This window comes from Bathycoccus prasinos (assembly GCF_002220235.1).
Source record: "Bathycoccus prasinos genomic : Chromosome_4".
In the NCBI taxonomy this organism is placed as follows: Eukaryota; Viridiplantae; Chlorophyta; class Mamiellophyceae; order Mamiellales; family Bathycoccaceae; genus Bathycoccus; species Bathycoccus prasinos.
In genome coordinates this window covers 339,760-359,093 of record NC_024005.1, presented here as the reverse complement: position 1 = coordinate 359,093, position 19,334 = coordinate 339,760, and the positions used below count along the sequence as shown (strand labels likewise).

At 50.2% G+C, this 19,334-nt stretch overlaps 8 protein-coding genes across 8 annotated transcripts; 3 read left to right on the top strand and 5 right to left on the bottom strand.

Annotated features, from left to right (window-relative positions):
* Positions 1–40: 40 nt before the first annotated feature.
* Bathy04g01860 (predicted protein) lies at positions 41–970 on the bottom strand (the record flags this gene model as incomplete). Its single annotated transcript, XM_007513532.1, has 1 exon — positions 41–970. The coding sequence occupies one exon, from the start codon at positions 968–970 to the stop codon at positions 41–43; it is 930 nt and encodes a 309-aa protein (XP_007513594.1).
* Positions 971–1,236: 266 nt separating this feature from the next.
* Bathy04g01850 (predicted protein) lies at positions 1,237–2,943 on the bottom strand (the record flags this gene model as incomplete). The annotated part of the gene is made up of 1 exon (XM_007513732.1): positions 1,237–2,943. The coding sequence occupies one exon, from the start codon at positions 2,941–2,943 to the stop codon at positions 1,237–1,239; it is 1,707 nt and encodes a 568-aa protein (XP_007513794.1).
* Positions 2,944–3,289: 346 nt separating this feature from the next.
* Bathy04g01840 (predicted protein) lies at positions 3,290–6,742 on the top strand (the record flags this gene model as incomplete). The annotated part of the gene is made up of 1 exon (XM_007513789.1): positions 3,290–6,742. One exon carries the CDS (start codon positions 3,290–3,292, stop codon positions 6,740–6,742), a length of 3,453 nt encoding a protein of 1,150 aa, XP_007513851.1.
* Positions 6,743–6,907: 165 nt separating this feature from the next.
* Bathy04g01830 (unknown protein) lies at positions 6,908–7,519 on the bottom strand (the record flags this gene model as incomplete). Its single annotated transcript, XM_007513365.1, has 1 exon — positions 6,908–7,519. One exon carries the CDS (start codon positions 7,517–7,519, stop codon positions 6,908–6,910), a length of 612 nt encoding a protein of 203 aa, XP_007513427.1.
* A 251-nt stretch (positions 7,520–7,770) lies between these two features.
* On the top strand, positions 7,771–8,679 carry Bathy04g01820 (predicted protein; the record flags this gene model as incomplete). Its single annotated transcript, XM_007513594.1, has 1 exon — positions 7,771–8,679. One exon carries the CDS (start codon positions 7,771–7,773, stop codon positions 8,677–8,679), a length of 909 nt encoding a protein of 302 aa, XP_007513656.1.
* Positions 8,680–8,740: 61 nt separating this feature from the next.
* On the bottom strand, positions 8,741–10,327 carry Bathy04g01810 (predicted protein; the record flags this gene model as incomplete). The annotated part of the gene is made up of 1 exon (XM_007513377.1): positions 8,741–10,327. One exon carries the CDS (start codon positions 10,325–10,327, stop codon positions 8,741–8,743), a length of 1,587 nt encoding a protein of 528 aa, XP_007513439.1.
* Positions 10,328–10,484: 157 nt separating this feature from the next.
* Bathy04g01800 lies at positions 10,485–15,224 on the bottom strand (the record flags this gene model as incomplete). Its single annotated transcript, XM_007513471.1, has 2 exons — positions 10,485–14,316; positions 14,371–15,224. The coding sequence occupies 2 exons, from the start codon at positions 15,222–15,224 to the stop codon at positions 10,485–10,487; spliced, it is 4,686 nt and encodes a 1,561-aa protein (XP_007513533.1).
* A 343-nt stretch (positions 15,225–15,567) lies between these two features.
* Bathy04g01790 (predicted protein) lies at positions 15,568–18,345 on the top strand (the record flags this gene model as incomplete). Its single annotated transcript, XM_007513347.1, has 1 exon — positions 15,568–18,345. The coding sequence occupies one exon, from the start codon at positions 15,568–15,570 to the stop codon at positions 18,343–18,345; it is 2,778 nt and encodes a 925-aa protein (XP_007513409.1).
* Between the last annotated feature and the right edge of the window lie 989 nt (positions 18,346–19,334).

Below are 19,334 nucleotides of genomic sequence, written 5' to 3'. Positions count from 1 at the left end.
GCCGCGGGACATCCTCCGCTCTTCTGTCCGTCCCGCTTTACTACTTTTTATTCTTCAACCAGTGCGGCCTATTCCTCCTCTCCTCTTGTTCTTTCGCGTATAACTCTGGGTTTTCTTGAATTCGTCTCTTTTCTTCTCTCTGCAATCGCTCGGCGACGCGTTCGGCTTCCTCTTCGCACAGTTTGGCCTTTTCCTCGTCGTCCTGTCTCGACAAGACTAAATAATGCGCCACGGATTTGTACCCGCTCGCGATCGCGGCTCGGTACATGTTCCCAGTCGGCATCCACCCTTTCTTCGTGCGACAGAACGAACAATTGCAGATGTCACGACACACCGGGCACTCCCACTCCGGATTTTCGTTGATTTCCAGAACGTTTTCACCGTACCGCATAAAAATACAGTCTCCGCAAAACTTCCCGCGCATCATGTTGCACTTCCTGCACGTCGTGTGCGTTCCCAGCGTTTTCTGTCTGCACTGGTGACAACACACGCCTCTGTTGTTGTCGTACAACCGTCGACCTTGTTGGTCGTACCCGGAGACGAAGAGTTGCCACTCCGATTTTCGATCGCCCAAGTTCGAAACTTGCCTTTGCGTGTAGATTTCCTCGTTATACGTCGGTTCCCAAAGATTTCTTTCATCGGGCACGAAAACGTCCGGCGCTTTCTCTCCGCGCACGCGCGAGGACGTCCGCCTCGGTTGTTTCGATCTGTCCATCTGTGTTGCGTTTTCAGAGCGTTTTTTGACGCGCTTTTTGGATAACAAGGACGTCGTCGCGTTGTTTTTGTGCTTCGATTCCATCGTCATCACTTTTTTCCTCGCGTCGTCGATGCCGAACGATTTCATGCGTTCGATGTTTTTTTGTATCCGCGCGTTGCGCTCGGCTTCGTATTGCGTGAGTGTTGGCTCGTTGGTGGTGGTGGTTGTGGTGGTGGTGATGATGTTCGCGTTGTTGGTGGTTTCTTCGAGCATGATGATTCGCGTTGATTCGTGTTTACTGAGCGCTTATTTATGTGGAGTTTGTGGTTGAATTTTGAATTTTGAAAGGTCTGCCATTTTCCGCATCCGGTCGCTTCGCCGCCCGCTCGTATTCTTACGTTTGTCTTCTACCGGAGCAGAGCATTTCGAACTCTCTCTCTTTCTCTCTCTCTATATATATCTATTGCGCATTAAACGCGTGACGTTGTGAAGTTCTCTCTATCGTCGTAAACGCGGGAAAGATGTTGTCGTTGTTGTCGTCACGTCACCGGAGGCCTTTCGCCTTTCCGGAACAGTCTCTTGTACTCTTCTTCTGCGAGTCGTCGTTTTTTGCCGCCGTCTTCTTTCGCGTCGTTATCCTTCTTTTTCTCCTTTTCCTTCATCTTCTTCCTGTTCTTGTTCTTCCAATCTTCGTCGAAATACCCGACGGCGATGAACTTGTTTTGGATTCGAGGCGGGTCTTTTTTGTACTGCTCCAACAAGCTTCGACAGCGGTCTTTACTCGCGAGTTTTACGACGGCGCTGCCGTAAAAGAAACCGGATTTTGAATCCATCATCCATTCGATTTCGGCGTTATTGTCGTCGTTTAATTTTAACGCGCTTTTGATTTCCGTGGCGGTGACAGAAAGTGGGAGTTTGCCGATGAACAACGTTTTCGATTCTTTCCTCGGGCGTTTGTTGCTGGCGTTGATTTTCGCGTTGCCGCCTTCTAAGGTGAGCAAGCGCTTTTGTGCCGCCGAATCGACCGGTTCGATCGAGCGTAACTCCTTACCGACTTTACACAGAGGACATCTCAGGTTTTTTACGTCGTGCGGGTCGTTTTTATCGTCGCTTTTCGTCTTATTCGCGTTCCAAGTGTTGCCGTTGCTCCCTTTTTTTTGTCTCTTAACAAAACTGTTCTTCTTCGTATTCGCTTCGATTACGTTCCTGCACCCGTCGCACACCAAAACGGGCACTTTACACTTTTGATCTCCGCAGACAAACTTCCCCTCGTATTTTGACCACGCGCGTTCGCACGCGCAACACTTACTCGTCATCTCTAACTCGCCTTCTTTCTCTGCCATCTGCGCCTCTCTCAAATCGAATAAGTAGTTTTTCCCTTTCCAGAACCCTCCGCTCTCCGGGAACGTCTTCAAATACCTGTCGACTCCACCTCTGACCATGGCAATCCCTTTCGTTTCCTTCAAATCGCCAACCCGTTCCATTTGCGAAATCAACGCCGACGCTCGTTCGCATCGTATGCCCCCGGTGCAGTACATCATCACCCGCTTCCCTTCCAACTGTTTCTTCGTCTCGGGCAAATTTAACCACTTGGGAAATTCGCGACTGTTTCGCATCTCCGGGTTCAAAAATGTCGCCCCACCTTCCGGCGGTTCAATCCTCCCAATGTCCACCTCGTAATGATTCCTCACGTCAATCACCACCGAATCTTTATCCTTCAACATCTCGTGATATTCAATCGCGTTCACGTGTTTGCTCTTATTCTGTTTCAACGACGGCGCTTTCTCCTTCTCCAACCCGTAAGCGACGAGCTCGTCCTTCGGTACGAGCGTCAACCGCTTAAACCGTTGCGAATGTTCCACCATATCGGTAATCTTAAAATCCGTCTCTTCAAATATTTTGTCAAATTTTCGCAATCTGTTGCAAAACTCTCGCGCGGAGTGAGGATCTTTTGCCGTTAACGTGCAATTCGCGCCTTCTTGCGATATCCGCCCTCGTCCGGTGACCCCTAACTCGTCCCCTACTTGTCTCATGAATCCTAAAACCGATTTCATTTTCGCTTTCGACCATTCCGGTTCCACGTATTGGTAGAACAAAATTTGCGAGGCTTTCGACAGAGGGTTGTTGTTCCTGTTCTCTGGAGAAGAAGAAGAGTTGGTAAAGGCGATCGCGGGCAACGCGCGGTATGAAACCGGTTCGGATTCGAATTTGTTCACTTTCTCTCGCATTTCCCCGTCGCGTGACATTTCACCGTTGGTATCTGTATTCGCAAAGAGGAGCGCGCGTATCACTCATCCGCGCGCAAAAGGAGGAACAACAGCAGAAGCAGCAAGAGTAGCACACAGACTCTCTTTCTCGCGCCTTTTCTCTCCAAAAGAACGGGTGAAACGTGCTTCGTTCTTTCGAAAGTCCCCGGGGAAATGAATGACGAACTCAACTCACACAGACGAGAGAAACTTTTTCCCCGTCAGAGTTTGACGCGCTTTGACTGCGTGCGTGTACGAAGTCATCAGAGAAAGCAGGAAAAGGAAGGCAACGAGGACGATGAAGAGGAACACGTGTGACCGGAAAAAACGCGCATCGTTCCCCACGATGACGCTCGTTTCCTGTGTGTTCTTCTTCTTCCTCTTTTGGTGTCGTTCGTTTGCTTCTGCGGGGAAACACCAACGCGCGAAGGATTCGTCTTCCTTCTCCCGAGTCGTGGACGAGGAAAACTTTGATACTTTCGCAAAAATCAACGGTAATAATGATATCGGTAACGATGGTGGTCTGCTCGACTCGATTTTAAGCGACTTGATGTGGGTAAACGGGAAGAAGAAAGGAGTCACAAAGTTTACGAAAAGTCGAAGCGATTTCGAGCGAGAGTGCGCCTCGTCCTCCTCTTCCTCGGAAAGCGAACGCGCGACATCTCAATCGAAAACATTCGCAAAGTGCGCGGCAGATAACGCACAGAAAATCGAGGAATACAGAATCGACGTCTCTTTAAACGTCGCGTTCGTTGGATTTGAAAACGACGGGCGATACGACGTTTCAATCCGCGCGGAGGAACAGGCGAGGTGGTTGGAACGTCTGAACGTAAAGTTAAGGCACGAATACGTCGGCGACGAGGACGAGGAAGGGGAAGAGGATAAGAGGAGCAAGGTTTCGTACAACGTGCACTCGAGAGTGCTTCAACTCGGGTCGAACGTGTTGAAGGTGTTCGAGGAGGCAATCGAGAAGCACTCGCGAGACGTGCATCGCTTGCACGGACAGGTGAACCGCGTCGACAGTAGAATCGTGGACGCGTACGCGATTGAGAAATTGGCGGATGATTTAGCGGAGTTTTTAGGATTAGAAGAGGAACATTTTATGGTTGTCGTGAACGCAAAAACGGTGGAAGGTGATGCTGGCGGCGAGAGTAAAGTGCCCAGGTATGGATTTCGGTACGGATTAACCGACGAAGAAGTCGTCGTCCTGCGAGAAGATGCAGAGGTTTCTAAAAAAGCAGAGCTTTTCGCGAAGAAAGCCATCGAATGGAGGGCAGAAGAGTTACGCAGTGGCGAGTTGACTTACGATCACGACGATAGGGTGTTCCTCGGTGGAAGCAGCGGTGGCGGATACGGTAAAAAGACAAGGAAAAAAAAGACGTCAAAGATTACTGAACAGTTGAAAACGCTCCTCTCGAGAGATGGATTTGGCGCGCACGGCGTCTTGGACGAAATGGACGAGATTGAAGACGACGCGGAGTTTTTACGGTTGAAGAAAGGGGAGGATGTTAGAAACGACGGAGAACATCAAGGCGAGAGAAGTATGAAGAAGATACTTTCGATGCACGATTTGAGGACGTTTGGCGATCTTTGGGCGGCGAGGCAAGATTTCGCGGTGGAGGTGAACGGCCGCGGAGGAGGTAGCGCGAAGAACAAGAAGAACAAGAAGAGTTCAACGTCGATAATAAAAGTCGTCGACGATAGTTCGTTGAAGCAATTTGCTTTGCAAAAACTCAACGGCGACGATATCATCGCTGCCACACGAATCGCGAGACAAATCGCGAAAATCGAACAAGGCCACGAAGGATGTCTCACCGAAGCCATCCTCTCCTCGAGGACGAAAACAGTATTCTTGGATTTATCCGCCGGCCCGTTCACGTGGGGTAGTTTAGAGCGCGCGCACACGAAGAAAGTAATCGGACACGGTGCGCACGATTTCCCGAGCACGAAGATGCGGTTTGGAAGTGGACGTAAAATGACCAGTCAAGAGTTTGCGGTGAAGAGAAAACGCCTGTCGCAACAACTGGACGCGGCGCGAGGTAGGCGGTTGGAAAAATCACACCAAAGCCGCGACGAGTTGACGTCGAAAAATTTAGCCGCGGTAGAGATTGACTTACTAGAGCGTTTTTTCAACGAGCACTGTTTACACGAAGCGAACGAAGGCGCGGCGAAAGCGTGCGAGGACGCGATGAAGACGAAAACTGCGTTGGAGCACGGCGCGGATGCCGATTTTGATGTGGCGTCGTTTGGAGAATCAGTGCGATTGAGTGGAGACGGCTCGGAAGATGCCAAGACGTTTTTTCAAACGCCCGGTCAGTTTGCGAACGACGTGTTCCTTGCCGAAGCGACGGCAATGATTGGCGCGTACGCTTCTTCCGTCATCGTGCCGCCGGCGACGAGACGGTCGTTTTTGAAACGCGCGAAACCATACAAGACGATTCACGCGTATATGTACGTCCTCGAACTCGGTGAGAAAGATGAATACGAGAACAACAACAACAACAAAAAGATTACTAGTGATAAAAAGAGCGAGTACCAGTACGCGTACTCGGATGCGTTACGATTGGAAATCTTGGACGCGTTAGATGCGAGTTCGTTGAAATCGACTAAAGTTTCCGCGACGGCGCGTATCGTCACCGCGTCGGAAGAACCTGCGATGGCGTCAGCTTTCGCATCAGCTTTGAGAACCGGTAAAGTTTCTGGGTTTGGTGTCGATGGAAAACAAAGCGACCACGCGCGAGCGCGATGGTTGGACGTCGACGCACTCGCGCAACATTTGCTCGTGGATGATGAAAAATACACTGGCGAAGACGAAGAGGACAAAGAAGAAGATAACGAAGACCACTTGGAAATTCCTATTTTCGTCTTTGACCAACGCTTCGATGGCGAACACAGAGACTCTCCGTTACTTTTCACGAATGCAAAACCGGTAGAAGTGATTCGCGACGCCATCTTTGTCACTCGCTCGAGTCCAATCAACGAAAAGCTCCTCTCGTCGACGCACGGGAGAATGCCCTTTTCGGCGTCGAGATCCTTTTGCGAAATCAAAACGCTCGAAGCGGACTTCGCGGACCCGGCGAGAGAAGTGGCCTCGATGGTGGCGCAATTCGTTTCCGGACTCATCGCACCGCACGAATCAACGTCGTTTACGAGTAGTCATCAAAATGGGTCTGAAGAAAACGTCGTCGTCGAAGCTATGAACGGTTACGCGTGGTCCGTCGGAGATAACCCGTTAAGTTTCACAACGCCCGGGTCTCGATTTGGCTCCATACACCGCGAAATCGCGCGCAGAAACATCGTCGTCGCGCAAATCGACCGCGTTTTATTGACGTATAATCGTGCCGTCGTTTCGCTCGAACGCATCGATGCGAAATCGGACGGCGTCTACGAAGCCGCGAAAAGCGGCGAAGGTAAGCGCTTATCGGCTGAACTTCGCGCCTCGAAAAAAGCTGCGTTTCGGTATTTGAAGGAAGCGCAAACGTTGTTATCTTCCGTTTCCTCACACGCGGACGAAGCTTCCGCGAAAGTCTCCCGGGCGAAGAAAGAGGTGGACAAATTTTTCGCCCACGCTACGGTACTCAGCGACCACGTGCACGCTCGCGAAAAGAGGAAACAGTACCTACTCATGTCCTCTGCGTCGAGCTCTGCGTCCTCGGGTATTTCTTCCTACATAAATAGCATGTTCCGAACGCTGTTGTGGTTCCTGTTTGCCATCCTCTTCTTTTATTTACGAATGAAACAAACGACCGATAAAATCCGAACGGCCAAAACCAGATGGACAAAGTCAGCGCTCGATTGAAAAGTACAGCTCTCGTGAGATGTGAAACTATTTAGATCATACAGTAGCAGTAGTAATAGTAGTAGTAATAATAGTAGTAGTAGTACAAGCGTCCTGTACCAGGTGCGCGTGATGATGATGATACAAAGCTTTAGCGTTTTTCTACGATGTTCGCGAATGACACTCTCAATTCAGAATCTTCCCAATTTCCTTCGCCCTCTTATACATCTCCCAATACCCGAGCCCGTGCGCGCCAAACAACGACGACATCAACACCATCGTCGTCACCATATCCCCCCCCGCGTACAAGGTCCCGATCGCTAAACTCACCGCCGCAAACGCGCCGTCCAATATCACGCACACCAACGACAACATCTTCACCGTCGCCACCGTCGCGCCTAACCCTCTCTTCATCCGAAACAACTCCGACCCGTACACCGAGCACGCGATCAGCCCAATCACACCGATCGGTATCGAAAGAAACGCCATCAGCTGCGCGAGTACAATCACGCACAAGGACGATATCGTGTTCAACACCACCACGGGTTTCATATTGTTCCAATCTTTAATCGCGGAAACGAGTTGCTCTTCCGTGTGCTCTTCCGAAGGAAACAACAAGGAGTCGTCTGCCCCGTCTTTACTACTACTCGTCGTCCTCTTTGCGTTGTTGTTGTTGTTGTTGTTGTTACTCGTGTTCGTGTTCTCGTCACCGTCCGTTCCTAAATTCTCTTCGTTCGTCTCATCCCGCGTTCCTCCCGGGGTAGAAAAAGAAGAATTCGGGTTCAGAATGCGCTTCATCATGTCCTCTTATTCGGTGTGGTAAAACGTTCTTATTATTAGTAGTAGTAGTACTATTACTGTTCTCGCTTCTCTCTCCTCTTTCTGATGATGTGGTTCTGTGAATACTTTCCTCAAAGAGCGCCTTCCTTGTGACGATTTTCAAAGAGGAGAAAAAGAGACTCGGCCCGAAATAGGGTTTAACACCCTAAAACACAAGTGCGAGGAAAAATCGGACAAAAGAAACACCAGAGAGAAGTTTGAACGCGCCGATGAACGCGTTTAAGAAGGAACAAAAGAAGAAGAAGAAGATGAAGACGACGACAACCGCGGAAGAAGAGAGGGTGTTAATGGATGATGGAGAGAAAAAGAGAGAAGAGGCAAAAGAGGTGAAAGTGTTCGCGTTCGACGGGAAGCGAACACTTTTTGGAGCCGCCGCCGAAAACAAGACGAACGACAACATAAACAAGACTTTACTACGAAAGAGAATAAACGTGAAACGCGAGATGAAACGATTCATGGCGTCGGAGACGAAACGAATCGTTCGAGAGGACGAGATGGAAGAAGACGGGTTTGACGGGAAGAAGAAAAAGAAGAAGAAGAAGAATGGATTTCAGAGCGAGGAAGATGCGAAAAGCAACAACAACAACAACAACAACGACGACGCGAAAGACTCGAAGTTTGGCATGAAACACATGCGTCGCGAAGTGCGAGATTTCGGGATCAAAGGCTTGAACAAGTGGGACAGGAAGGAGTTAGAGAATGAAAAGCTGAAAGAGTTGGGAATGAAACCGTCGAAAGGGATACGGATTCCCGCGACTATCGGCGTCGGACTTTGGAAGAAGAACGAGCAAAGGAACGAAGAGAAGCGGTTGGATTTGTTTCGGCTCGGGCATAAGTTAGAGAAGAAAGAGAGGAGGAAGATGACGAATAGCGAAAAGGAAGAGAAGAGAGAGAAAGAGAGCGACCGAGGATTAGCGTGGGGCAGCTCTTGGTTTAAGAATGGGATTTTGAAATTGAAGAAAGGGGACGTGAAGAAGAATAAAGTAAACGTAGATACGAAAGTACGACTGAGCGGGAAGAATCGAGACGCGAAAGGGAGCGCGGGAGGAAAGAAATCCAAGAAGGGCGCGAAAGGGAGCAAGAAAAGAGGTGCGGGAAAAAAGTCGAGTCGCGGGTGATAGAAGTAGTAGTAGTAGTAGTAGTAGTAGTAGTAATAGTGCCTGTAGCGCTTACAGAGTTTTAAATGATATGTTTTACAAATTTGGCATTCGCGACGACTTCTCGAGCAATCGCGTACGCCGGACCGGCGGCTTTTCCATTGCATCCGGTAACTGCGCATATTTTACCGTCTAAATAGTGTTCAATTTTCATACTCCCGTTTGACGTGCACGTCGTCGCGCACGCCTTCGTTTCAAACGCTTCAAATTCGACGTCTGGAAAGACGTGCAGTAACGCGGTTTTGAGTTGCGGCACGATTTCCGGGTCGCCGTCCGAACTCATCCACGATTCGATGTCCTCTTTTTGGTCTTCGTAAGTGGCCTTTCGATGGTCTTCCCAAACCGAGTCTAACTCTTTGCGCTGTTCTATGGGCGTCTTTTCTTTTTCATTTTGAACGTTGCCGCTCTTCTTTTCGTCAAACATGACCGCTTTAGATAGCGTCATAAAATCATTCGGTCCTCCTCCTATTTTCACGTAATACCCGGGCGAAGGCACCGGGCCCGGGTACCAAATCGGCGGCAGAATGTACACGCTTTTCGCTTCGTTTTTGCTCTGATCGGAAGCGGCGTTGGCGCTCGCGTCAGTCGCGGCGCTTTTACTTCTCACGTCTTCCGGTAACTCGTACTTAATCGTCGGCATATCACGAAATCGACCTTTCGCGTCTTCCTCGGAAACTTTAGCTAAAATAATCGTCCTCTTTGAAATCTTCACGTCTTCTAAACTCTCCATGTCTATTTTCGAGCGGTGCAGTAACGGTTGCGTGTAATACCCGCACGCGACGAAGACTTTTTCTTTCGCCGCGTATACGTTCCCATCCGTCGTTCGTACTTTCACAAAACCACCATCACCGTCCGTCCAGAGAATCTCCTCGGCGGTTTGCACGCACACCACGGTCCTCCCGTCGTTCTTTTTCACCGCCAACCGATTAAACGCCGCGCGCATCTTATGCGGCGAAACGTATCCGCCCACTCGATCGGAAACCGCGACGTACTCCTCCGGAATCGTCCTTCGATTCAGGTACGCGAACTTCGCGCATATCTCTTCCCCGCCTCTTACAATCTCGTGTTCGATCTTTTTCGCCCGTAACAAGCTCGCCGGTTTTGACACGAACAAGTCGGAGCCGACGCTCAAGCTCCCTTTCTTTTCGAAGAATGCAATCTCGCTCTCCTCTTGTACCTTTGCAAAACTCTCGATCGAATCGATGTTTAACTGCGTCCACTCCTCCCTGCCTTCCGCATCTAACGGCCGAACGATTCTCCCGAGGTCGTCCGACCCGGAGCTCAGACTTTCCGAGCCGCAGTCTAAAATCAACACGCTTTTTTTACCAGACGACGACACAGACGCGTGTAAACCGATCGCGGAACCTAAAGGACCGTTTCCGACGACGATGACATCAAACATCGAGTGCGATTCCGGAGGAATCGTCGAAACGCTGTCGTTGACGATGGCGTCGCCGCAAGAGATTCTTTTGTTTTTAGTGATGTTGCTGTGGTTGCGTATCATCAAAGCAGCGCGTGTACTCCGACGAGGATGAAGAGAGTGCGAACACCTAAAGCGCACAGAGGGAGATGAAAAGAGAGCGAAACCGCTGGTGTTCGATGTCACCATGAGAGGACGATTTGTTGCTCAACTATAGAGTCTCTCTTCTCTATTCGTTACACTGCATGCGAGCGCAGTATGTAACGCAGAAGAGAGGAGCGTTTACGCGCGTTCTTTGGAGTAAAGTGTGAAGCGATTTGGAGTTCGATTTTCCCCTACTAAAAGTCTAAAAGTCTTTCTTCTTCGCTTTCATCGCCGCGGCGTGTAACTCGACGCGTCTCAATGCATCCATTCTCAGAACTTCATCACACGCGCTGTTGCTGCTGTCATCGCTCTTTATCGGGTCATCCGACAAGATGAATGCTTTCACGACGTCAACGACCACTTCGCCTTCGTCCACGTCTTCGCCCATGGGTACGGCGTGGAGAATCGCCTTTGCGATTTCCCGGCTCTCGTTTCGATTGAGTAAGGATTTCGCGCACCTCGCCGCGCACCCGGCTAAGTTATCTCGCGTAGCCATGAGTTTTGCCCATCGTCCAACGTGGTCGTGAGTTATCAGGAATGCGTCGCTTTGCGCGCCAACCACCGCGGCTTCTGCGATGGCTTTGACGGTTTCGTCGTCGCAATACGGGTTCGCGTTGGATTTATCTTCTCGTCTCGCGGTTTCCACGAGGAGACCGGCGAGGTACGCGGCGTTCCTCGTCGCTTCCGGCGAACTCATCGATCGCATTTCCTCCAAGAGGGTTGGTAATAACGCCGGTGCGCACGGCGACGCGTAAGATTCGACGGATTCAACAATGTCTGCGAGTAAACCGTAAATGGCAAATCGCTCGGCGCCGCTTCGAGACGGGTGCGCTCTTTTGAGAATCGCCTGGAAGTGCGGTTCAAATTCAGACGCGAACGGTTGCGCGCCGACGACGGTTGCCAACGCCGGCAAGGCTTCCGCGACAGCTTCGAGAAGCACGAGCGATGACTCCGCCTCCTCTTCGTCTTCGTTCGTTTCCAAGTTGCCACCGTGAGCTCCGTTCGGTTTACCTTTGGTGTTGTGGTGGCGTCTCGCGCGATTGCTTTCGTTATCGTTCGCGCCGAAGTCGTCGTCCTCATCATCGCCGTCCTCGTATTCGTCTTCATCGTCGCTGTCGAACGATTGCTGACACATCGCGTCGCCTCGGAGCAGAGATAAACATATTTCGTTCAATCGGTTTAAATGCGGCGGTTTGTTTTCGAAAATCGGTTGATTGCATTTTTTCGCGCTCTTCAAAATTTCCGCCGCGCAACACAAAGAGGAAGCGACGACGTTCTTCTCGAAATCGTGCATCGCGGCGTCTAAGCACGCCTCTAAAGTTTTTTCCGCGAGCGTTTTAGCCGCAATCGGATTGTGCTCGCACAAAACGACCAAGCATTCGCCCCCGGCTAACGCCGAGATGGAATCGTACGTGAACGAACGAACTTCATCGTCGAGGTAATCTACGGTTTGTAACAAAACTTCCACGGATTTTTCAAACGCCGCTTGACTTTGTACGTACGTTCTCGGCGCGGACTCGGCGTATGACTTGATCGCACGAATGGCGGCTATTTTTTCCTCGACAAGACCGGACCGAACGTCGTCGTACCCTTTGGCGTTGCTTTCGTCCTCGTCGTCGTCATCTTCGTCGTACTCGTCGTATTCGTCCTCGTACTCATCGTCGTGTTCTGGATTATCCGCCACGAAATCTTCAAAATCTTTACCGAACATGATGCCGTCGTCTAACGTGATACTCTCTAACGCTTTCTCGACCAGCGGGTTCAGAAATTGCGAGAAGTGTTCGTTTCCGTTTGCGGTTTCTTTAGCGTTTTCGTCCGCGGATTTACACCCGTTGGCAAAGCTGGCAAAGAAGTCGTGCGCGGCTTCGCGAGCGTCGCACGACGTCAACGCGAACCCGCTCGCGACGTTTTGTACCAACGCTTCGATAGCTTGATTGCCCAAAGCCGCTCTGCACGTTTCCCCTTCAACGATTGCGCCTAATAATCGAATCGCGCACGCTCTCAAACGAAGTTTCTTTTGGTCAATTGCGTCGTTTTCGTCCCGCACGTGCGCGCTCACGACGCTCTCCAGTCTTGGAAGTAAATCGGCGAGAAACGGCGCAAAGGTGTCCGAGGCGTCCGTGGCTGCGGAGGTAGCTATCGCTAACGCGCACTCTTTTCTTCGATACACGGACCAGGAAAAAGGTTGGTTTTGCTGTTCGTTAGTGCCGTCGTCTAACGCTTCAAATAAGACTTCTAAAACCAATGGCACGTACGCCGCTATTTCACCCGATTCTAATTCGGACGTCCACGCCTCCACGGCAAAGAACGCGTTTTGTCTCGCAATCGCGTCTTCTTTTTGTGCTTCAGCTTTCTTTTTCACGGCTTGAAACAATCGCGGTAAAGCGATGGCGTGCATTTTAGGTACCGACGATCGACAAAACTCGGCGAATTGTCCTAAAGCAAACGCCGCCGCGCGTCGGACGCCGAAACTCACATCTTCTAAAGACACGCCTAATTGATCGAGCAAGTTTTCGCAGATGACGGGGTCGTTCGATAACGCTTCCGCGCACCCTTCACACACGACCCCGACGGCGCCTACAGACGCTCTTCTTAAGCGTTCATCCGGCGATTTGATGTTATTCGACGCGAAATCGAGAACGACGTGTAGCACAAACTTAGCCGGTAACGCTAAGGCTAACGTATCAACCACTCTCGCGGCGGCTAAACGCATGGACTGATTATCGTCCTCGTCTTCGGAATCAGATTTATCGAGGTCTTTATCTTGGTCGTCTTCGTCTTCGTCCGGTTCTCCGAGTAAAGGTAAAATCGCTCTCAACATCGGCTCGACGAGATTCGCCCTGCGCAAAGATTTTGGACGCCTTTCCGCGACGACAGATAACACGTCCAACGCTCTCAACTTAACGACGTTATCCACCCCGTTTGCTTTCGCGCACTCGCAACACACGTTCACGATATCCGCGGCGACTGCTTTCACGATGTTCGACTCGCCGCAGCTAAACAGTTCATCAAAGACATCAAACGCGAGCAACGCGTGGTCCACGGAATCCGCACTTTGTGCGCTCGACACGCAAAAATGCGCGGCTGCTTCCACGATTCCCAAAACCGTTTCTCTGACGACCATTTTTTGCTGTTCGATTTCTTTCTTGTTCGTCTTTCCGTCTCTCCCGGTCGTCTGCGTCTGAGACCCCTTCTCGACGACGACCACCTCTCCGATAAACGGCGCTTCACCGACGAGCGCTCTCAACCCTTCAATCGCTTTTTTCCTCACGTACTTCTCCTGGTCCATCAAGCTTCGAATAAATATATCCGCCAACGTCCTAAAATGCACCGGCGCGACTCTCACCACCGTTTCCGCCAACGCCGAAAAACATCCCACCGCGCCTTCCCGATGCCTCGGTTCCGCGCTCACCGACATCTGACTCAAGTTCTCCAAAACCTCCGGCCACGAATCCCCGGGTATGCATATCTGCGCGATCCTCGCGATCGATTGCGACAACGCCTCTCTCACCGCTCTTTGGTGCTCCTGCGCCAGCCCCGTTAACAAGAGCGTTTGCACGTGCTTTTTCTCCTCTGCACTCAACTTCACCCACGCGATGCTCACGCGTTTCTTCAGCGCTAACGCCGCCGCCATTCTCACGGCAACCGAATCGTTGTTGTCCTCTCCTTCTCCTCCTGTGCACGCCAGGTGGCAAAAATGCGCGCACGAGGATTGGTTTTTAATCGTAAACGTTTTCACCGAGCGTTCCGCCGCCTCTCGGACGGAAGCGTCCGTGGACAAGGTGTTTCGGAAACATTCCGCGAGTTCAGACGGGGATATCAGAGGATGACCAGACGAAGTGAGGGAATCCTTCCTCTTTTTCTTTCCGAACGGATGGTGCGGGGGCATGGTCTCGCGAAAGTCGCAGCAAAGTGTGCTTTGTGTGTGCGCGTGCAGGTGTCTGGAGTGGGGAGAAATGAGGACTTTTAGAGAGGCGAAATGTGAAGACGTGAAGCGCATGCGGCGGGCGTAAAGTTTGACGAGCATAAAAGAGCTTTAATGTTGAGTACGCGCGTGCCTTTTCAAAGTACCAGAATCACGAAAACACTTCTCGCAAACATCACATTTATACGGTTTCTCGTTCGTGTGAATACGCATGTGGCCTTGCAAAGCACCAGATTGAGTAAAACGCTTCTCGCACACGTCACATTTATATGGTTTCTCGTTCGTATGAATACGCATGTGGCTTTTCAAACTACCAGATCGAGTAAAACGCTTCTCGCACACATCACATTTATACGGTCTCTCGTTCGTGTGAATACGCATGTGGGTTTTCAAAGCACCAGATTGAGTAAAAGCTTTATCGCACACATCGCATTCGTACGGTTTCTCTTTCGTGTGCGTACGCATGTGCTTTTTCAAACTACCAGATTGAGTAAATCGCTTCTCGCAAACATCACACTCGTACGGTCTCTCGTTCGTGTGAATACGCATGTGGGTTTTCAAACTACCAGAATGACGAAAACGCTTCTCGCAAACATCACATTTATACGGTTTCTCGTTCGTGTGAATACGCATGTGTCTGGCCAAATCGGTTGGTGCTCTAAACATCTTCTCGCAAACATCACACTCGTGCCCTCTCTTTCTCTTCGCTCCTTTCCTAACAGTCATCTCTTCATCATCATCATCATCATGGTCTTCTTCATCATCTTCTTCATCATCGTCTTCGTCTTCATCATCGTCTTCGTCTTCTTCCTCCTCTTCTTCCTCCTCCCTTTCCCTTTCCCGCTCCACATCACACCACACCATCAACAAAGCCTGTTGTTCTCTCTGCCTTCTTCTTCGTCTCTCCTCTTCTCGTTCTCTCTCCTCTCTGTCACTCGTCACCACCGTTTTCGCGTGCATCGCGCGCTGCGGATGCTCGTTCTTTCGTCTCGTTCTTCTTTCTTTCGATGCATACATCGCTTATAAACACGTTTGAAAGAGCAACAAATATCTGAAGACGTTTCCCCAAAACAAAAGGGCGGTTTCCTCTTCAAATTTATATACACGTAACGCGAAAGAGAGAGAGAGAGAAGCGCTGCTCTTTGAAACATCTCTGAGCAGCGTCTCGAAACGCCGCTTTCTTGCGCGCTCTCTCTCTCTCTCGTCTTTGTTTTTTTGTCGAGACGCGAAGAAGAGAGAGAGAGAGAGAGAGAGAAAGTCTCTCGTCAACATCCGACCGCTGAGCGGGTCGTGAGTATCTTTTGAGAGACCTTTTGATTGATTCTTCTTTGCGTAAAGAAAGACGAGGACGACGCAAACGATGGAGAATAAACACCCGAGCGTGGTGTTTACGACGACGAACGCGGCGGAGGAGGCGACGACTCAGACGATTCAGACGACGACATCTTTGCAAGACTCGCCGTTCGTGAGAGAAAAGCTGCAAAAACTGAGCGAAAAAGTTGCCACGAAACGAAACCTTTGCAGAGGGTTTACGAACGCCTTGACGCGATATTGCGACGCGCACGAGCAGATGGCACGAGAAAGCGAACGGTTCGCCAGAGAGGTTGAAGTGTTAGAGGTTGAGATGTTTGGGAAAGAGAGCGGGTTTGCGTTGACGACGACGACGACGAGCGGCGCGAAGAGTATCGCTACGAACAAAAGCATCGAAGAAGAGACGAGGACGGATATGTTGGTCACGAGAGTAAGAGAGAGCGCGGAGGCACACAGTAGCTTTTCGAGAGACGCGAGGGAAACGGTTGGTCACATGTTGGAGGTTTTCGGGACGCACGAGTGCGAGCGTCAAAAAGCGAAGCAGAGCGTCTTCGCCAAGACGGTGGAGAAGGTTGAACGGGAGAGGAGTAAACACGCGAGGTCGAATTCGAGCGTGTCGAAGATGAAGTTTAGCGAAGCCGCGAGCGCGACGGATTTAGCGAGATTCGAGCTGATGGCGTGTTTGCAAAGAGGGGTGCACGAGAGCGAGAGCGTCGTGGAGAAGGTGACGGTGGAGATGGTGAAGAGACATTTGGAGTTTATAAAAAATTTGGGAGGAAATCTGGAGGTGGAGGACGGAGTGAAAGAACGCGAGGAAGCGTTGAGAGGATTCGAAGAAGAGGTGGAGAAGATGATGGGACAGTTTCGGCAAGAGGTGGACGCGTACGCGATGGAGAACGGTTTTAGCGGAGAGCACCACGATGCGGTTGTGGCCGGGATGATTAGTCCGGTATCGGAGGGCGAAGACGTGGAGAATACGACGACGACAACAATCCCTTCCAACTTACCGTACGATGGGAGTTTGACGACAGATCGCGCAAGAGAGCTGTCGAATAAACTCACCGCGTCGTTAGCGAACTTAGAACTATTACGTAGCAAAGCAGCGCGAGAGCGGCAACTACAGCAGCAGCAGCAGCACTCGAATTCCGAGGAGTTTGGTAACCACGGAAGTCTTTCGGCCAGAGAACAACAGAAACAACTCACGGATGTTTTATATGGCGGTGGTAAAGGTAAACACAACAGAAGTAAAAGCGAGGGTTTTACTATTCACGACGTCTCGTTCAACTCAGACTTGCTCGGCGGCGGCGACGGCACTACTAACGACCAAAACATGAACATCGAAGATCGCATTTTGACGCAAGGGTACCTGTGGAAACGATCCAGAACGCTTCGCGATTGGAAGAAAAGGTACTTTGTTTTAGACGTGTACGGAAACTTGATGTATTATCGATCGTCTTCGAACTCAAAAGCGTTCATTCAGTCGCGATTAGGCGGGGTTTTTGGCGGTAGCAGTCACGAAAACGCCACAAACGACGTCGATCTTACCGAAGCACACGAAACTGTACGTCTGTTGACGTCTACGGTGAAATCAGGTACCGGCGTAGACCGCGAAGACGATCCGAAAAATTCGAAGTATTTTGTCGCGAACGCGTTTCGTATCGTTTCAATGGAGAAAACGTACGTTTTGCGCGCCGAATCTGAGGAAGTGCAAGCTGACTGGATGGAGGCGATTACCTCCGCCATCGCGGTGTTGCTCAATCAAAACCACCACTTGCCTACTTCCACTTCGCCAACTGATGCCGACGATGCGTACTTTAACAAGCACAAACCGGGTGTAACGTCCGCTGATGCGATGTCGAACTCCTCGCAAACGACTAACACGACTGGTCACCGGAGAACGTTATCGGGATGTTCCGCGTTGTCGTCGGATTTAAGCGACGCGCAGATCGAGAACAACCCTTTCATGAATCCCGACAAGTACGCCACACTCTCTTTAGCAAACGGGAATTCGCCTCTGGAAATCTTGCGTTCTGCGCCTGGGTGTACCACGTGCGCGGACTGCTCGATGCCGGAACCAGAATGGGCGTCGTTGAATTACGGCGTGGCTTTATGCGTTGAGTGTTCCGGTGCGCACCGAAGTCTTGGCGTCCACGTGTCGAAAGTGCGAAGTGCGATTTTAGACGTAAAGGTTTGGACGGATCCGTTATTGAATGGCACTTTCGTTAAGTGGGGCAACGCGAACGCGAACGCAGTTTTGGAGGCAAAGATATTAAAGAAACCGTCGTCGTTTTTGGACAACGACAAAAGCGCGACACGAAAACCGCATCCGAAAAGCACCAAGGAAGAAAAGCTCGAGTTCATAAAGAAAAAGTATACCGAAAAACTCTTCGTGGACGGAAAACGCGAGAAAATTACATCCATGTCGCACCCAGACGCGGAACTTTTGAAAATCGCCGTCATATCCGGCGACGTCGCTGAAATTATGCGCACGTTCACCTCGGGCGCAACCATCGATTCGAGAGACGTGGCGCAGAATATTTTTAAAGCGTGTGCGATGCAAAATTTCACAAATCCAACGGAAGTTATCGAGATAATAGTTCGTAACGGTTTCGATTTAGAAAACTTTAGATGCACGCAAACCGGAAAGACGCCGTTACACTGCGCCGTGATGTCCGATAACGACGCGCTCGCGAAGTTTTTAGTCACGGCGAAACGCTTGGACATCGCCGCGAAAGACGGCGACGGGTTGACCGCGTTGGAAGCAGCGATGCAAAGAGGATACGTGCGAGATGCCGATTTGTTGCACATGTTGAGCGCGAAAGAGTGATTGATTCAGCGTGCTAAAGTCATATGAAATGTGCTAGTATTTTTTATTTGTGTTATAAAAATTAGTCATCGCCGATACGAAATATAAAAAAGAATAGTTTACGCTCGGGCTCAGGAGGGAATTTGACTCACTCACGGATAAGAATTCAGCAAATTGATTCATATAGCCAGGTTGTTACCCACATCATCGCCCAAAAGGTTTGTCGCGAACGAACGAGACGAGATACGAAACGAAACAAAACTTTTTCTCGGAAACGCACCTGCTTTTATTTTTCTCCCCTCTTTTACGATACCACCAAGGAAAGAGAGAGCTGAGAGAGAGAGAGAGAGAGAGAGAGAGAGAGAGAGAGAGAGAGAAACGATATTCGGCTCAGAAGGAGGTGCAATCATCGCTCAGACGCATCGCACGCGCCGTGAAGTTCAAAATTTTTTTGAGTTTGGGTCATAACATCATCGCCGAAGTTCATGTTTCTTTCTCTTTCTCTTTCTCTCTCTCTCTCTCTCTCTCTCTCTCTGTATCCAGAAAGAACTTTCCCGAGGACACAGAGATACAAAAAAAAACTCCCTCCCTCTCTCTTTTTCTTCTGGCTCAGACGGTTTCTTTAAATCATATTTTAAATCATATCGAATCTCTGATTATGTTATGTATTGTCATCATCGCCATCTCCGCGGGCTCGCGGGTTCTCGCGCGCGTGTTTTCCGCGCCCAAAAAACGCGCATTCCGCGCGCGCAATCTCTTTTTTTTTGTATCTCTTTCACGGGAAATGTTTGGCTCAACTCAACTATCCTGCAGTGTGATTTGGTTTTTGTGTAATCATAAACACATCCAATCATTCGTAAACAGTGTTCTCATCATCGCCAAAACGCTCTCTCTCTCTCTCCTTCTCTCGCGCGCGCGTTTAGTATCGAGGCATCGGCGAAAGAGAGAGAGAGAGAAAGAAAGAAAGAGAAAAAGAGATATACAATATTAATTTTTTTTTCTTGTGAGGA